At 39.4% G+C, this 18,480-nt stretch overlaps 1 protein-coding gene across 12 annotated transcripts in view; it reads right to left on the bottom strand.

The window, feature by feature from the left end:
- Positions 1-18,480, bottom strand: part of RAPGEF4 (Rap guanine nucleotide exchange factor 4) — a 284,923-nt gene that overhangs the window by 200,253 nt on the left and 66,190 nt on the right. For 3 of the 12 annotated variants that reach the window (XM_072751938.1, XM_072751947.1, XM_072751941.1), the window contains exon 1: positions 11,760-12,160. The exons of 3 other annotated variants lie outside the window; for them this stretch is intronic. Coding sequence is in view for 3 of the 9 variants with exons in the window: in XM_072751941.1 (XP_072608042.1) it covers positions 11,760-11,809 (50 nt within the window). In the remaining 6 variants the exon portion in view is untranslated. Of the gene's footprint in view, positions 1-11,759; positions 12,171-18,480 lie in introns of those variants that run through there. 6 more of the 12 variants (XM_072751946.1, XM_072751954.1, XM_072751951.1 and 3 more) reach the window with 4 other exon arrangements.

Genomic DNA, 18,480 nt, shown 5'->3' with positions numbered 1-18,480 from the left:
ATTCCATAGGTAAGGACTTACTCCATAAACATACATCAAGATACGTGTAGAAGAATGTCCACTGCAGCATTGTTTACAGGAACAAAAGCCAATGTAACTGTCCATGAACAGGGATATAAATAAATTGTGGTAATGCAGCCAATGAAAAACTCTTAGCATAATGTGACTAATCAGAGTGCACTGAGACAGAAGGCTCTCTAAGACCCACTAAATGGAAAAAAAGCAAGATATAGATAATATGAATGATGTAATATCATTTGTGGAAGTATATAGGTTTAATGTAATACCATTATAAAGTTATTGCTCATAACAAAACACCCCAAAACTTAGTGGTGTAAGACATGGCCGTGTATTATTTCTCATGATTCTGTGGGTTTCCTGAGCAATTCTTCTGTTGGCATCACCTGGGTTTACTCAGGAGGCTGCAGCCAACTGGGAGTTGGTTGGGACTGAATGGACTCACTTCTCTGGGTCCTCAACTGGTATGGCTGAAACGACTGGAATGAACCACATGGTTCTTCTTCTCAGGTGTCTTCACATGATAGAGGAAGTTCCTTGGGCAAGATTAAAACTGTAGGACCTCTGTAGGCTAACACACAAACACAGTCATTCCCATAGCATTCTCTTGGTGAAAGCATGTCTCAGGGCCAGTCTGGATTCAAGAAGAGGAAAGCAGACTCCACCTCTTGGCTGGAAAAACAAATTTGGCCAATTTATGGCCATATTTTATCTGCCATTCTAAATATGTACATATCTACCTATCTATAGCTACATCCTTCTGAAATGTTATTGAAGAAGCTACAGAAATAATTACTCTCAGGAAAGGAGCAAAGCGGCAAAGGAAAAATAAGAAACTTATTTTCAGTTAATGCATTTCAGCGCTGCCTTCATAAGCATATCTGTGCAGGTACATAGGGCCTCATGCCCAAGGGCTCTGAGCCCTCAGTGTAATGCTCTATTACCATCTTGAAATTCTTAGTGATTTTACCTTGAACTCATGTTTTATAAGTGAGGTGCAATAGAACAGTGGAGCATGTATGTGAGCAGAGACAGCGCAATGTGCGTGTCCACTTTTCCTTGACACCCTTTTCACACTGAGCGTTCACAATGCCTGGTGAGAACAGAATTCCAGTGCATTCGTGTGGCATGGGACAACTCAACACAACTCAATGCAAGTACACAGTAAGCATGTTACACCTTTCAATGAGCAAGTCCAGGTACTGAAAGCTCCAAGGCCCCATTTTCCATTCTAATCAGAATTTGCTTTGAACACAGAAAAAGTGTGATGGTACTGACAAAGGAACTCTATCATATCCTTTCTTATTCATGCTACTTCCCTGTGTGACCCAACCACTTACATGGAAAATAATGACATAAAGGGAAAAGAAAGCTAGGGCAACCCGGAGTTCCTTTTCCTGAATCCTGCCTTAGTGATCTGTCAGCTACAGATAGAGAGTATGGGTAGAACTATGTGCATCACGAACCGAAATAAAAACAGTTGAATTAGTTTTGTGCATGGTTTCTACTGTCCCGGTAAGAATATAATACACATGCATATACAAGCCAGGAAATAGAAATTATATCATTCTGATGAGTCCACATACAAGTTAAATGTCCTTATATATGCATTTAAAATTGGCATTGCACCATAGGCAAACAGAAAATTTGCACTAATAACTTAATTTTTTCTTTACTTAGAATATTAAATAGCAAGTAATAAATCTATGGTGAGTTGATATAGAAAATGCAAAAGAAAGGAAAAAGACTTTGTATTTTAGCACTGCTAGTGATACTTTCTTCCTCTGAGGAGAATAAGGGATGTTCATTTTTATTTTGCGCTGGGCTCCACAAATTTGTAGTAGACTTTGTGCACTTGAATTTGTATATACCTGTCTTGCTTTTCTGCATTAAAAAATAGGTTTCTTTCTACCATACCCCACCCACTCTTTCATTTGACATTTAAGTTTTATGAGCTTTACATTACCCCTTACCTCAAATTGACAGTTTGTTTTTTAAAAAAATTATAAAAAATAATAAGACCCAGGGAACACAGCTGAAAGAAGACAGGTACCCAAGAAACATTTTCATTAAACAAAGGCAATATTTCATATTATTATTGCTGCTCTTTTTCTTTTGTGGGCAAACATTCTCCGTGATTTATAGCACTGAAACCATGGTCAGCACAATGAAATTAGGCAAGAATAATATGTCAGATTAAAAAAAAAAAAAACAAATCCAATTTTATGAACTCAATTCATGACAGCTGCACTGTCAACATAAATATATATTCTCTCAAGGGCCATGGATGCAAGGTCATCTACACCACAAGGGATGCTTGTCTTGATTGGTACATATACATCAACTCAGAAAATGTAAAAGATATGTAGAGGTTATTTACAGGGAGAACTTCTTGGAAAATTAATGCCAAAAGAATTTCCCATGTTTTATTTACTAGCATGGTATCAATGTGATAGCCCATAGCTATAATGATTAAACACCTTTATTCAAATTGAAGGAGGTATTTCTTTATTTACCTCTTATACTTTCAATATTGCTAATCATGTATATTACCCTGAATTTTCAACAAACTTAGTAGTTTGTAATAACTAAAAATTAAAATGAATTTGTATATACTACAAAGACTCCTATAAGCCTGGTTAGGGAAGCCTGGATGGCTCAGCGGTTGGGTGCATGCCTTTGGCCCAGGGCATGATCCTGGGATCGAGGCCCACATCAAGTCCCACATCCCTCCCCTTCAGGGAGGCCTGCTTCTCCCTCTCTCACTCTCTCACTCTCTCTCTCTCTCTCTCTGTGTGTGTCTCTCATGAATAAATAAAGTATTAAAAAAATGAAACACAGTCACATTTTGCAATAATGTTCTCAGATTTACAACATCACACCATGTCGATAGAAGAGTCAAGTTGTTGGGATTTAAATAAATAGTAAAGGAAAAGGAAAAAGTAACCTAAATCCCTGGTAGGTATGTTAGAGTCAATTTGTGTGAAGACTGATTTAAAATGTCTTGATATTTCTACAAATTTTTAAACTTTTTTTTCTTTCTCAAGAGGTTGAGGAAAAAGGAATAAAATGTAAGCTTTGGAAATCTTACCCAATAACCAACCAAAGAGAATATTCGACATGAAATATTCTACAGAAGAAGCCAGTAACAGTGGGTTGCTTCTGGCAAAGGAGCTGGTGGTTAGCACAGGAGTGAGATAAAAGCATGTTTTTCATTATATATATATTTTTTCATTATATATATTCTACTGTACTTTTTGAGTTCAGTTACCATGTGTATGCATTACCTAGTCTCAATAAAATAAATTTCTTTAAATTAAAAACAAAGACAATTATTGTTCTGCATGATGGGCCATGCTATAGCTAACTTTTAGAAGTACCATTGTCTGAAGGCGTCCAATTAGCATTGTGGGCATTATTATGTGTGGGTGGTGTTGGCGGAGAGGTATGGAACTGAAAATACAAAACCACACTTCATGAAAACTTACTATTAAAGTTCAATCATTTTGGAGCTGGACACAAAACACTCAAATGTGCTCTATTTAGAGGGGCAATGGATCCATAAATTAGAAATTTTTATTTTAAAACAGGCTTTGGTAGAACCTCTTACTGCAAAGCATTTCTGTTTTGAGGCTGGAACTTGGCATTTTTCCTAATGATTTCTTTTCACTACAAGAAGAGTTTCTGGATACCAATGTCTCAGGCTGAAAGCCACAATGAAAATGTATCCATCATCTCCATTCTCACATCACAAATTCTGTAAAGATTCTTTGAGAGTAAATTTTCAGTATTCTCCTACATAAACGGGGAACAGACTCTATGGTCTGATCTATATCCCGATTTTGTAGAAGGTGGTCCTTAATCATTGTAGGGGGGCGAGAGGGTAACAGAGCCCTTTCAGATTAGGATGAAAGCTATAGACCCTCTTTTCAGAAAATGCACACACATAAAAATTATCAGAGGTTTGCAGGTTTCTCAGTAGCTCATCTGTGAACTCCCCATATCCCATGAAATCTGGATTAGGGTCACCTGTTGTAGACCAGTGCTCTTTTCTGACACCACACATAAACCTATCTGATAATGGACCAAAAAAGTTATCCTATTACTAGTGGGAAAAATGCTAACATTTGGGTCTAATTTTGAATTCTTCCTAAGTAAAGGAAAAAAAGGGGCTCTTTATTTCAAAAGTTTCCAAAACTGAATTCTGGATACTTAAACTATATTCTTGAGACTAAACTGATAATAACTTATGACTAAAGAACTAATGAAAAGATAAGAGTGACTTCTGGCACTTATTTGGTGGTCAATAAAATTCATCTTTCATTGTTAGTTTTTATTCACATGCAGAGATCCACCATGTGAATGTAAAATCCAAATGACCGCAATGATTTTTAACCAGATCTGGTCTCAGACCACGTCATGGATTACCACAAATCGGATGCTGTAGGGGGCTCACCTTCCTTCTCCATCAGATTGAGAAGAACCTGCCAAGTCCCACAGGAACAGAGAGATAAAAAAGGGTGACACAGAGTGTTCTGTGCCTTCTGTGACCCCTAGGATCCAGGCCAATGGCTACTAGGAACTCTGGCTGCACCAGAATCAGCAGATCCTCCACTAAGACCCCCAATTCATAAAGACCTGCAAATCTGGGAGTAACCAAATAGATCCCCAGAGTGTGTGTATTAATGGTCCTTAGTTCCCTCTGGGTCAGGTTTGAAGCTACATTTGGCCTCTTGCTCAGTGCTCTCTCAGCCCCAGAACCTCTCAGCTTCAAGGTTTCTCAGTCTTTTGGAGGAATAGCAGAGCTCTGGGCCTCCATTTTCCCTGAACCTTAGCAATCCCAGGTGCTAGACTTCTATTCCCAAACCCTCACCTGATCTCAACCTGTCTTATGGTCATGATCTCTTTCATCATCTGGACCCTCATCTCCTTTGGAGGCAACCCAGCCTCCTCTTGGCCTTTCATTCACAGACAGATCTGGTTTACAAAACCAACAATTACAAGAGGTAACACCTACGTGAAGGGGCTGCCATCATTCATTCCTGGTGTTATTTCGGGGGGGGGGGGGTGGAGATGGAGAGATGTTAGGGGAGATAGCAATTGGGCTGCATCTTGGGACAGGTGGAGAAAAGAGGTGATAGGAGGTAAGGGGAACACATAACAGAGATGGGGAAGGCATAGGCAGGAGCAGGAGCGAGCAGGCCCAAAGATGGAGTTTGCTTGGGGATGTTTCATGAAGGATCTGACCTTCTGCTCTCTGGCTTAACACTTTTGGGCTTGCTACATGTTTTTGCTCTAGGGAGCAAGCAGGCATGAAGCTAGTGTCCAGAAGAGTTGGGGGAGGACTTTGGGGAGGGAAAAGAAGGAGCTTAAAATCCTGTGCTGTTCTCAGGAAAGGCTAGGCAGCTCCAACAGCTCTTTTTTCTGTGAAGAACTTGAGGAGACAAGCTCGTCCTGGAACTGGGAGGGTCGTTATGAACATGCCTCTGTGTCCCACAAAAACAGACGTGTTCCTGCAGTAGCACTTGTATCCTCTGCTTGTGTCTGGTGGTATTTTTCTGTCTGCCACTTCTCTGTCAGCTGTAGAAGGACAACACACACAAGGGGACTTTCTCTGGAAACCATTCTGACTCTCCCTGGCAGTTACTATCTCCTCCTCCCACTCAGCCCCTGTGTACACCTCTGCTATAGCTTATATCATCAGATTTTAAAATTTAGTTTCATATATTTATCTTCATTAGACTGTGAGCTCCTTGAGGGCCACATGCTATTCACATCTGTGTGCTCAGTGCCAAATACAGCACTTGGCCTTTCACGAATGCCCAACTAGTGCTTGCTGATGTGATTTAGGTTGAGAGAAATATTTGCATGAATTAATAGCGGTAATATGGCTGGAAAGGATGTACATCCCTGGGTATCAGAGAAAGTAGTACTAGGCATCTGGGCAGACACGTGTGGATCTGAACTCCATCAGGGCACCTGGGTGGCTCAGTGGTTGAGCATCTGCCTTTGGTTCAGGTTGTGATCCCGAGGTCTTGGGATCAAGTCCCACATCAGGCTCCCCAGAGGGAGCCTGCTTCTCCTGCCTATGTCTATGCCTCTTTCTGTGTCAGCCTGTCATGAATAAATAAAATCTTAAAAAAAAAATGAACTCCTCCATCTGTATCTATCCATCTCTACCTTCCGCACCTTTACTGGGTGCTTCCTTGGGGCTAAGGGATTGATGGCATTATACCATTTCTTCCTCCCAACCATTTGCAACAGGATTATTGTTAACCGCCTTTTACAAATGAGGAAAGAGGTTTAGGCAGTAAAGTCCTTGCCTAAGGATACAGAGCTGGGCCAGAATGCCTTTGTGATCTGGCTGATTCCAGGCCCTGGTCTTTAAAAACCAAGCTGCCTCCCTTAGCACTGGCTAGATATGAGGAGAGACAAGGGAGGTAAAAGTGATGGTGGGATGGAATTGAAGAGGAAGAGATAAACACACAACTGATGATAAAAGGAGGCTGGGTAGGACAGGGAGAAGCAGGAAGGGAAAAAAATGAATCTAAAATATCCAAGTAAACTTGGTGTTTCTTACAAGTCCTTTTTCAGTTTTTCTGAAATGTTTAAAAGTTTGACTAAAAAGTTGGAGGGCAAAAAGATAAGTCCTATATTTCAGGCCTAAATGAAGCCAGGAGAAAGGGTTAGGATGAAGGAGAAAAAAGTATAAAGCCACAGGCAGAAAGCAAGAAAAAGAATTTCAGGAAGATGGAATACCAACTCTGCTAAAACTTCTCTAAAAATTTCTTAACCATGTCAGGACTCATACTAGTTTTGACTATTATGCACATGCTTGTAATGATTATTATCAGGAAGTCATGTAATGATTTTATTAAATTTCATGTATTAATTACCAACTCATTAAGTATAGCCATCTGCTATGTATGACAAAATCTTTGGTAATTACGGAAAGAAAATGTCAATAGAGGTAGTGTGATCCACAATGCAATTTTCAGAGAAGTAGAAGACTTCTCTGGGTTTAAAGCTATTTAAAAATTTTGTAACTTTTTGATAAGTAAATACTTTTTACAGTGTTGTTCACAAAATTGTTTATGTTCCTGAGTAGGCGGATCTTTTCTCTCTTTAAAGATTCATTTATTTATGAGGGGGCAAAGCCCAATCCGGGGCTTGATCTCATGACCCTGAGATCATCCCCTGAGCCAAAATCAAGCATCAGATGTTTAACCTACTGAGCCACCCAGGCTTCCTAAGTAGGCAGATCTTTTATTAAATGCCATTTCTGATCATTTTACTACATATTTCCCCTTTTCCAAGTTCTATTATGCTTTTAACAGGGATTAGATGTAAGTTGTTACAGAGAGGTTTTTTTTTCTTTTTTCAGTGTATTTGCACTAGGCAATTCCGTGAATTTTAGACAAAGTAAAGCATAGACCAAAAATGCCCTCCAAACAAATAAAGCCCACAACAAATAGCAAAGACCTAAAAATAAAAAGCCATTTTCATCAACACTTATTGCTAAAAGCTGTGCTTTCCCTAGAACTATTAAAGAGGTAGACACAATTCTGGACAGTGAAGAAAACAGTTACAGATGCTCAAAAAAGAGGACTCATTTGGGGTACCTGCCCCTCAAATAAATAAACAGAATAAAATTTAAAAAGAGGATTCAATTCACTAACTTCAGAAGATACCCCAGTAACACTCATGTCTCTCTCAAAGGTTACTTAGAGCAGTGTTTGCGGGTGGGGACATGGGACAGTGGGAACTAAAGGCTGCAGGGTTCCACCATCAAATCACTGGGATCTTCACCAAAACCAAGCAGAAGAGCAGTGGAAGGGACACAGGTTATGGTACAGATATCCAGAAACGAAATTTTTTTAAAAAAGATGTTTATTTATTTATTCATGAGAGACACAGAGAGAGAGTCACAGACAGAGGCAGAGGGAGAAGCAGGTTCCATGCAGGGAGCCTGACGTGGGATTCGATCCTGGGTCTCCAGGATCACACCCTGGGCTGAAGGCTGCGCTAAACCGCTGAACCACCCGGGCTACCCCAGAAACGAAATTTTAAGAAAATTTTTTCATAGTTGCTAAAATAGGGTTATAAGAGATACATTATAATATAGATGTTATAAGAAATAATTGGAGCCAAAACATGAATTTATGAGAGCATTTGAAAATGTTCTGGAGAGAAGCAACACAAAAAGTTTTTAAAACTCCTTCAATTCACGCAGGCAGCACCATTGACTAAAACACATTATTGCTTACATGTGATTTTTCAAATCAGCTACAAACAAAAAATATCTTTATAAAACAAACTAAAAAAAATCTTAAACCACAAAATAGGCTTTTTGTTACGGATCTAATGGATTTAAAATTTATATACTTTGAATTCATGAAAAGTGAAAAGTCAACAGATCAAGATAAAATATTTGCAGGAATTACAACAAAGGGTTAATATCTTGATCAAATGAAGCATTCATATAAACTGATAAATAAATGCCAATGTATGGGTGAGTAACTTGGTCCTGAAAGAGGAAATATATTCAGGAAAGAAATACATAAGAAAACCTCAACCATCCCAGCAATAATCAAAGAAATACAATGACAATAATAATGTCTCTTATAATGGAGGAAAATATGTAACGGTCATGCTGGCCAAGGCTGGATGTAATAGGCATGCTCAAATACTCCTGGTGGCAGGATAAAAGCTATTGAAAATAAATGTGATCATACTTATCAAGAGACATAAATGTTTTCATACACTTCAACTTACTATTGTTTTTCTGGGAATTTATCTTAGAGAAGTGATTCTCAAAGTATAGTCCAGGGACAGGTCACGGATCTCAACATTCTCAGGAGGCCTATGAGCTCAAAACTCTCTTCATAATCGTGCGATGATATTACTTGCCTTTTTCACTCTCATTCTCTTACAAAGGTACAGTGTAGAATCTTCCAGGAGCTACGTGATGTGTAACGACAAGGTTGTTCTGACAGATAAGAGAATGTGTGCTTATAGGATGGTGGAATTGTGTGGGGGTGAGGGGGACTGGCACCTGATTCTCACACTTTCAATAACCAGACCACACAGGCAACCTCTAATCACAAACCCTCAAATAAAAAACCCTACTCACTGTATCTATTTCTAAAGTACCAATTGCCATTATTACTTAAATCTGGCAGGAACCCCAATTTGGAAGTAGAATGTCTATCTAAGAGAAGGAAAAATCACACTAGGAGATTTTAACAAGGAATATACATATTGTTCAATCATAGAGCCTTAGCACGGAACGAAAATGCTGGGCAGGTAAATGCAGAAGCAGATGCAAAGGGGCACAGTGCCCACTTACCAAAGCCCACTGCTGGAAGACAGAGGTTCTTAGCCCTGGCTGCCCAGTAGGCCCATCTGGGGAGCTTGAAGAGGCCCCTGATGCCCTGGGCCCCTCTTCTAGAGACTCTGGTCTCACTGTTCTAGGGAGGGCCCACACATGGGAATTTCTAACTAGCTTTCCAGGTAATTCTAATGTGGAACTAGTTTTAAGAACTCCAACTGTAAATGATGAAAGATACCAAAAAGTTCTTGCCTTTCAAATGATATAATTTGATACAGTATGAACTGTTGCCTATCCTTTATACTTTCCATTCACATAATTTGTGGCTTTGCCTTCTTGAATTTGCGAACCAAAAAAGAAGGTGGGGGTGGGGGGGGAGACTAAATTTTCTAATTCACAGGGCATGTTAAATAATCAACCAACATTTAACTTGGAGCACACCTGATGGAAAGGCAGGATCTAAGTGAAGCTATCTTTATGTTTACAAATAAGGGCCCAGGAGCTAGAGAGCCTTCCAAAACGTTACCTAGAAGAGTTGGGTTAAACTAGGAATAGATCAGAATTTCAGGGCAGACCATTTGACCGCATCAACAGCCTTTAGAAAGTCTGTCTTGCATTTATTGGTTTGGGCCAGACAGCTCAAAACACTGAGGTTAGTAAGATCAACCATGGGCAAGCCTGCAGGAATTCGGAGAGGCTGACTTTGTGACAGGATTTCCTGCTGCTCCTTCCTCGGTGTCAGACACCCTGCCCCAGTGACTGTGCTCTAACCTCTCCGCAGCAGCCCGGAGACTGCACAGGAGTGGAATTTGGCCCAAACAGAACAGAAAAGTCCCATGACCACAGGGCTTCCTACACATAAAGAGCTTAGCAATATCCCCCAGTCCATACCACGAGTTCCTTCTGAGTCTCAAGTTCTTAAAGTTTTCCCAACTGGAACTGCCTTTGCTGGCGGGACCCATTAAACCTCAGAGCGGATTTCTCCAGATGATGACTGAACAACAAACAAAACACAAAGCCAGGCATTTGGAAATGCAACACATGACACCTCAGAGGGCAGGCTGCCCAGGGAGGCAGACCATGGGACAGCAGGAGTGCAGACGCCCTGCCCCTTCTGCGTGGTCAGTCCATCAGGACAAGTCTGCTTCAAATGCTATAATTTGGTTAACTGACCCTAATCCTTTCGGGATGTTGAAAGACAGCCTTGTTAGCCGCATAAGAATTCAGAACCAGATTGCTTTGTCTTTGCTCGAAATGATACCCTGGATGGAAACGACTCTCTCTCTGCTCTCCCCTATAATGTCCTCCAGCACACCGTATCTTTCTGATATACCTTATCCAATTTGTCTTACATCAGGGTGATTTTTGTTTATGCTTGTCTGTCTTCTCTGCTAGATTGCAAACCAGAAGGACGATGTGATACATCTGGCACTTCTGCTTGGTGGGAACCAAGTATATGTTTGTTGACTGTGACAGTTTCTTAAAGGTGAAATTTTCAAAGGGGCATCCATTAACACGGAATTGAGAAGCTCCTCAGCAGGCATGCAGAGTGGTAGGATTGCTGGGAGAGTAATAAGGGCCACTGCAAGATCAAAGTACAAGGGGTGGGGGCAGTGAGGGGTCAAAAGTGAGCTGGCAAATGCATGGCGTGGGCAGCACTTCAAAATCTCTGCTACAACAGAAACAACTTCTACAAGATCCTAGTATCCAGTGCACACTCCTGAAACAACACCCAGAAGAGCACCAGTCAAGAAGCAATGACTACTGCTTACAGCAACCTGCCAGCAGGCCCACCCGCAGCATCTGGGCATTCTTGGCACCTGCCAGCCAATCCTTGATCTATTCAGACCCCCTGATCATCTTCTGAGAAATACTGAAATCATAGCTTACAGAGAGGGTATGACTTCAAGTCATCAATAATGTAACAGAGTTCCCATAAACACTAAGGAATTCGTAGTCTGAGAGCTGCAGGCAAGATACCCACTGAGCGGCCAGAGGATGAAATACCATCACTCTCAATCTGTTTCCTTGCCCAAAATTCATTTTTAATATATGCCATTCAAATATGTCACCAGATAAATACCTATATTTAATATTAATGTGATAAATATAACTGGCTAGTTATGAACAACTATCTATGTTTATCTAGAAACATATTTAAGATCATCAGGTTAAACAAACATATCCTTCATAATCAGAAAAAGACGAGTCACCACTCCCCCCTCCACACACACACACATCACAAATAAAGATGAAATCAAATTATGTCAGTCTTATTGTACATATTTAGGTCTGGTGGAACATAATTAGAAAAGCCAGAGATGTTTCACAGTATAATTCCTCAAACCAAAATACAAACTGTGACATATAACATTTCCCCACTAAAGAATAAAAAAAGATCCATTCTGACCTTATAGGGCATATGTCCTTCTTTTTCTGTCTCTCAAAGTTCCCAGACATCCAGGGAATATCTGTCCTTTATTTGGATAGCAAAATACACCTTCATGGCCGATAATTCCTTATTTGTATCTATTAACGTTAAAAGGATCTCAGTCCACAGAGAAAACCAATGCTGGTAGTTCTCCAGAAAAGCTCAGGCAACCAAAGGCAATAGGAAAAGACTTCCTATATACATATACATGTATTTAATTTTAGTTACCTCCTAATAACTTCACTCCCTTCCTTTCTGGGTTTGAATCATTTCGCCACTCCATGGAAAAGCTCGAAGACAGAGGAGTGAGACCCTGGCGCAGACATAAGGTCCAAGTCATCAGAGCAGGCTTCCGTTTGGTTTAAAAGAATCACAACTGTGAGGAAAGTCAAGAGAACCAGCCAACAGGATGTGTGTGGCTGGAGTTCCTGGCATGAAATCTTGACTTTCATGTTTATTTTTGGATGTATTTTTCTTAGCCCTTTGATGCAAATTTCTGGCCTGGGAAGTAACCCTACAGTACAAGCTCCAAAGTGGCCAAAAGTAAGCACAGACTTCTGACTTGGGAGAAAGTAGGTCCCTTGGCTTTTGGGTTTCAGCTAGTCCTGCGAAGAGGGTGTGGGTCTGAGGATGGGTCACACAGTCCTGCCTCATGGGCCATGGCCACTAAACTTGTTACTTGAAATACCAGCCCACCTTGGAAGCCTATCATTGAAGTAAAAGTGAAACAACCTGAGATTGTGTGCACACTAAATAAAGTAATAAAACCAGCCAAGGGACTGCTGAGATTTTTATGTTCTGATGTTCTTCTGTTTTAAGCGTTCAGTGTTAATTTTTCTGACAGCCCAAGACAGACAGGAACATCAAGTCTATTCAAGCAGGAGCAGATGCCTCTGAGAAGTATATTATTCTAATAAGGTTTTTAAAGCACATCAGCAAAGACTAAGCTGCTGTTATTTCAATACTTCCTATTCTCATAGTGACTTGAAAGATTATTAATGGAAAAGGACTTTTTCTCCCTGCATAGTCCAAGAAGAGGCAGTGAATGGAAATAACTAAAAAGCTTTTCAGTCCCACAACTGCCAACATATCTGGTAGCATCAAGAAATAAAACTCTCCGGAAATCAGGGAATAGAGACAGACGTAAAAATATTTCTTCAAAGTATTCATTCTCTTAGAAATATTCCTGCTTACAAATTGCATTCTTTTGCTAAGACAGCAGCATTCACTTATTTCCTCATTTTACCATTCAATTTTATATCTCATAAAGCATGAAATAGATTTTTGGTCACTTAACAATATTTACTGAGGCCACAGATACATTTGGGGAATAAAGTCTCCTGTATCAATCATTATGTCTGACAATGGTTCTCTGACATGGGATCCCCTGGTTAGAATAAAATCACAATATATGCCAAAGAGTTTCTGGGCAACAATTACAGCTAAGAAATCACTTTTATTACAGCATGGGTCAGACTATAAATTTAAAATATTGCTTTTATTTTTAGACTCTGTAGTTTTATTGCTGTCTTTAAGTTTCAAATGATTTATTCATAAATACGTATTATTATTATTTTGAACATGCTCAAACATGGCTCACAATGAAGGAAAGCTTCTGGCCAAATGATGTCCATGCAACTGGAGCACAGCTAAACAGGTGGTAGACCACTAGTTCAAGGACCTCTCTCTTAGTAGTGTCTTTTATGAATTTGATTGAGAGTGCTTCTTGAATCTACTTCTGTGGATACACTAGACTTATGTCATCATTCAATTTCATGTATTTGGAATATTCTATGTAAAGATGTCAAAACATGCTGTAAAGCTGAAAATATCTTCATACAGCATGATGTTAGATAGAAAGTCAACAAGAAAAACAAACAAACAAAAAACTTTGTTGTGGTCATTTATAACCACTGGAAACCTTATCTTATATGTGCTGTGAAAAAAAATTCATGAAATTGGACACTAAATCAGTTCTTTATTTAGTCCAAGAGCCACTAGCAGTCATAAATGCTCACAGTCTTGGATCAAATATTAATAACTGACATAAAACTCACAAGCCTACCCTTAACTACTCTGCCATTTAACTTTCTCACTGAGGGTATGCAATGCCACTAGTGCCAAAGAGTTTAAATTATGGTTGTCTCAAGAACTAAACATGGTAGGCGCACCTGGGTGGCTTCAGTTGGTTAAGCATCTGCCTTTGGCTCAGGTCATGATCCCAGATACTGGGATCAAACCCTGCATCCAGCTCCCTGTTCAGGCGGGGAGTCCGCTTCTCCCCCTGCCTTTGTGTTTCCCCCTGCTTGTTTTCTCTCCTTCTCTCTCCCTGCCCCCCTATCGAATAAATAAAATCTTTTTAAAAAAAGAATTAAAAAAAAACCCTAAACATGGCATTCCAAAACTTTTCAATTAATTTTCTTCTGAATAAAATTCAGAAACAGAACTATCTCATGTCTCCTCTCCTCTTCCTTTCTCTCTTCATCCCCCATATTTACTGAAAAATGAGATGTTTTATACTCTGATTCATATATTTTATTAAGTTCTAAGACCACAGAGGTGTGAGAAGAGGGATGCATTATTGACCAACTCTGAATAAATTTATCATAACTCACTTGAGAAAACATGACTTTGTTTTTAGGTGAAGCAACACAATGCTCTCAAATCTGACCATAAATTAGCAACTGAAACATGGAAGAAGAGGAGGAAAGAAAGCAGTTTTCATTAGGAAAGACAAAGGATACAAAGAAAAACATCAAGCTGCTTCCTCATTTACATCTTGGGGAATACTTTATTTGCTGTATTTGTAGAGGCTATTGAATAATGCTTCTGATTACATTGATGGGAATAACGTTTTAAAATACACAGGGTGCTATCAATTTAACTTACAACATAATAGACAATATAAAGCAAGAGGTATCTGGGATGAAATTGAATAGGGTTTTTAAAATCTCACATGTAGTTCCCTGAGTGTGTTCTCTTCCTGCAGCGAGCCGATGAAATTTCCCTTCCGTCAGGAAAGGAAGCAGGATTCCCTAGTTTTGTGTTGCCATTAAAGTCCCAAGTGTAAGATTTAAAATAGACTATTTGCTCAGCCTATCAAAGAGCTACTTTTAGACTGTGCTACCTGGTAGTGGCTACAGATCGTAATTCTTAAGAGTTAGTATAAGTAACTCAGAATGCTGGTTGCTGGTCCTCGTGTTTTATCTTTTGGCCGCCTTTAGTGACAACAGGGCATAAATAAGGAGACAAAGCTAAGCAAGAGGGTGCTTGACATAAAATGGACCTACCGTGACATTCTTCAAAAGTAAGCAGTCAAATGAGATGAACATGCAAATTGAGACCCTAGACTCAGGGTATCTAATTTTTACTATTCCTAACCTATAGCCCAACACTGAGCTCCTTACCTTGCCAACAAGAGAGGCATTATCCAGCTTACCTTTTCGTTGCCTTCTTTCTATTACCTGACTGTTCAGGGAGGCTCCTACCTGAATCCTTCCCTACATAATCCTTTCCTTTTAATATTTGGCTGGTCTAACTTAGATTTCAGCTGCCAGTGTGAGCTTGAATTTTAATTTTGCTAATGAGTATTATTTACTAGCGTAATAAACAGCCGAGTTATAAACTCTATTATCTGATGTAATCAAGGAATAGGTATTCTGAACATCAGATACTTCATAGCAGATCAGTCCTATAGATGTCATCAATGGACCACTCATTCAAATAGAAATAAAATCTATTTCATGATAATGATATACACTCTGAAATAATATTATGACTTGGTAGTTTCTTCTCTGTATTCTCCGAGTAGAACAGAAGCCCTTGCTGGACAGCAGGAGCTCAGCCAATCTTGTTTGCTGCTACGTCCATACGTGACACACAGGAGACACCCACTGAATATTTGTTGAAAAACGATGGGAGAATAAACCTAAGTCAATCTTTTTAATTTAGAAGGTAATTTAGAATCTTACGACTTCTTAGCATTATCACGCAGTGTATATGCACAATTGCTCCCATTAATCAAGTTCTGACTAACACAGATTGCTAGATAATGGAGTTTCTTGCATTTTCATTTTGGCCAACTGTTGAAGTGTTGACTGAACATGTAGTTTGCATTCTCTACTTAGTTACACTAACAAGCAAACAAAATAAGTATCTGACTAATCTCCTACTCACTGTGTGGTTCCAGTCCCCCACCTATAAAATAAGAAAGCAGACAAAAACTCCATCCATTCTTCTCAGCTCACTTAAGTCACTGGCAGAGGAGATCAGAAACCTGCTCTGAGGTTACAGATGAAGGGTTGGACCCACTGAGCTGCAGAATCACATGACAAATTTGGGATACCAAAGACCACCCTGAATATCAGTACCCCCATTTAGTAATTTCCCTTTAAGGGAAGTATCTGTGGAAAACAGCCCTAAAACGTCCTCAAACGCAATCTAACTACCGGATCAAAATAAACTAATGCATCACCCGTAGTAAAGCATCCAGACATGACAAGCCTCCCAATGTACTCAGCATCACCTTTGACGTTTTCTTGCCAAAAGTGTTTGGTTTGATCTCATCAAGCTTTTAGCACTAAGTTCCATTTATAGGAAACCCTGGGGTAGGGATACCATGGAGAAACAATCAAAACAAATCTTGAATTTGGGAGAAACTGACCTGGCCTTTTTAACAAGTCAATGCCACGGAGAAAAAGAGAGACAGAAGAGAGGAAAGGAGGGAGAGAGGAAGGGAAAGGGAGAGAGAGAGAGACAGACAGAGATATAACAACTAAATGTAGTATGTGTTCTTTATTTGAACTGGTTTGAAGTAAAACAAAAATAAAAGATTTATTGAATAAATATTTATTTATTTATTGGTATTTATGGGGAAATTTGAACTGTGGACTGGGTATTAGATATTAGGATATATTTTTTTAAAGATTTTATTTAAAAAAATAAAATAAAATAAAAAGATTTTATTTATTTATTCATGAGAGACACAGAGATAGAGAGTTGGAGACACAGGCAGAGGGCAGTCTCCACACAGGGAGCCCGAAGTGGGACTCGATCCCGGGTCTCCAGGATCAGGCCCTGAGCTGACAGGCGGCGCTAAACCTCTGAGCCACTGGGGCTGCCCTAGATATTAGGATATTATCTTTAGTTTTGTAATGAAATAATGGTATTATGGGTATGTAGCAGGGTATTATCATTTTTTGGAGATTATGCTGAATACTAATGATAAAATGTCATAATGTATGCCATTTACATTAAAGTGGTTCAGCAAAAAAAAAAAAAGATGAAGCAACTATGGCCATCTGCTAGCAACTGCCAAACTAAATGGGGATGTTTGGGTGTTCAATGTATTATCCTTTTGGATTTCCTGTATGTTTGACAATTTTTCTAATGATAAATGTTTTCAAAATGTTCACAGGTAGCAACTTCTCAGGAACTTCCCTCACAGTACTAAGGGCTCTTAATTAAAATAAAATCTTAAATATCCTCCACAGGCAACTTGAAAAAGTCAGAACAGACAAAAGCAGTGATAATGACATACATCACAGGTGGAAATCATTTCTGTTCTTAAACCAGTTTTCCAAATTTTCTTTTTTGGAAAAGACTTTTTCGGTTTACCTTTTAAACATGAAAGATCTGGGGGGGGGGAAAAGAAGACTTATTTGCCTCAAGCTTGGTCCCTTTTAATTGACAGGAAACCTTTCCACACATACCTCATGCAAACCTACGTTAGCTTTGCCTCCCTAAAACTAGCTTTTGTCTCTGAACTTTACAGAGCAGTTGGAGCTCTTTAATATTTTCTAAGAGGAACATTTCAAACAAGCAACCCTGCAATTTATTCACTACTGCCAAGAATAAAAGTAACAGGTTTCACCACCAAGGCCTTCCAAGGCTTTGCAGGACTTTTAAGGCAAAGCATCACTCATTCACCTGCAGGTTTGCTCTCTTAATGCATCTGTCATTTGTTTGGCTCTGGAGGAAACTATTTGATTACACAAAATTCTTTTTAGATCAAGTTTAAAATCTTAGCCACACCGGGACAAGTTGCAAAGCCTGCCAGCTCGATGGGTTGACACTTGGACATACTGAGCCAAGGACAAAGATAAGGAACAACCACAGGTTAAAATCAGAAGCTTGCAGAACTGAAAAGGAATGAGCGTAAAAGATGCAAGGCTTAGCCGGGCCTTTCTAAGTGCTCCACTTGCCATTACTGCATATAAGATGATTTATTCCCCCTACTTCTTGTAAATGAGTACAGTACCCTAAGGGGTACTGGTAAGCAGTGGTAAATGCAAAAGCCACCAGCACTGGTTGCATCCATCCACTGCTGTGCCACCTATGCATTTTGAAGTTGGCAAGTAACCAGACATCTTTATGTCCCTCATTTCCCATACCTTATTACTGGGCCCATCATTTTTAAAAGCATTTAAATGAAGCAGATGTTAACCCCATTCATTCCACTTTACCAGGGAACATGTCAACGATGATTTTTAAAATGCAAAAGAAAATGTCAAAGTATTTTGTTCTCTGGTTAAGAATACATCTGTGGAATAGGAGGGAGGAAATACATAAAACACTCTATGGTCATTCAAGAAATAATTATAAGGTATGTCAAACTACAGAAAATTGAGCAAGCACTAAATTAAAAACAAAGGGGGGGGGATGTCTTGTGTCAAAATGGCTTTTTCACTCACTCATTTCA

Source organism: Vulpes vulpes, chromosome 3 (assembly GCF_048418805.1).
Source record: "Vulpes vulpes isolate BD-2025 chromosome 3, VulVul3, whole genome shotgun sequence".
Taxonomy (NCBI): Eukaryota; Metazoa; Chordata; class Mammalia; order Carnivora; family Canidae; genus Vulpes; species Vulpes vulpes.
Note: the sequence above shows the minus strand (reverse complement) of the source record. Positions and strands in the feature narration are given on the sequence as shown.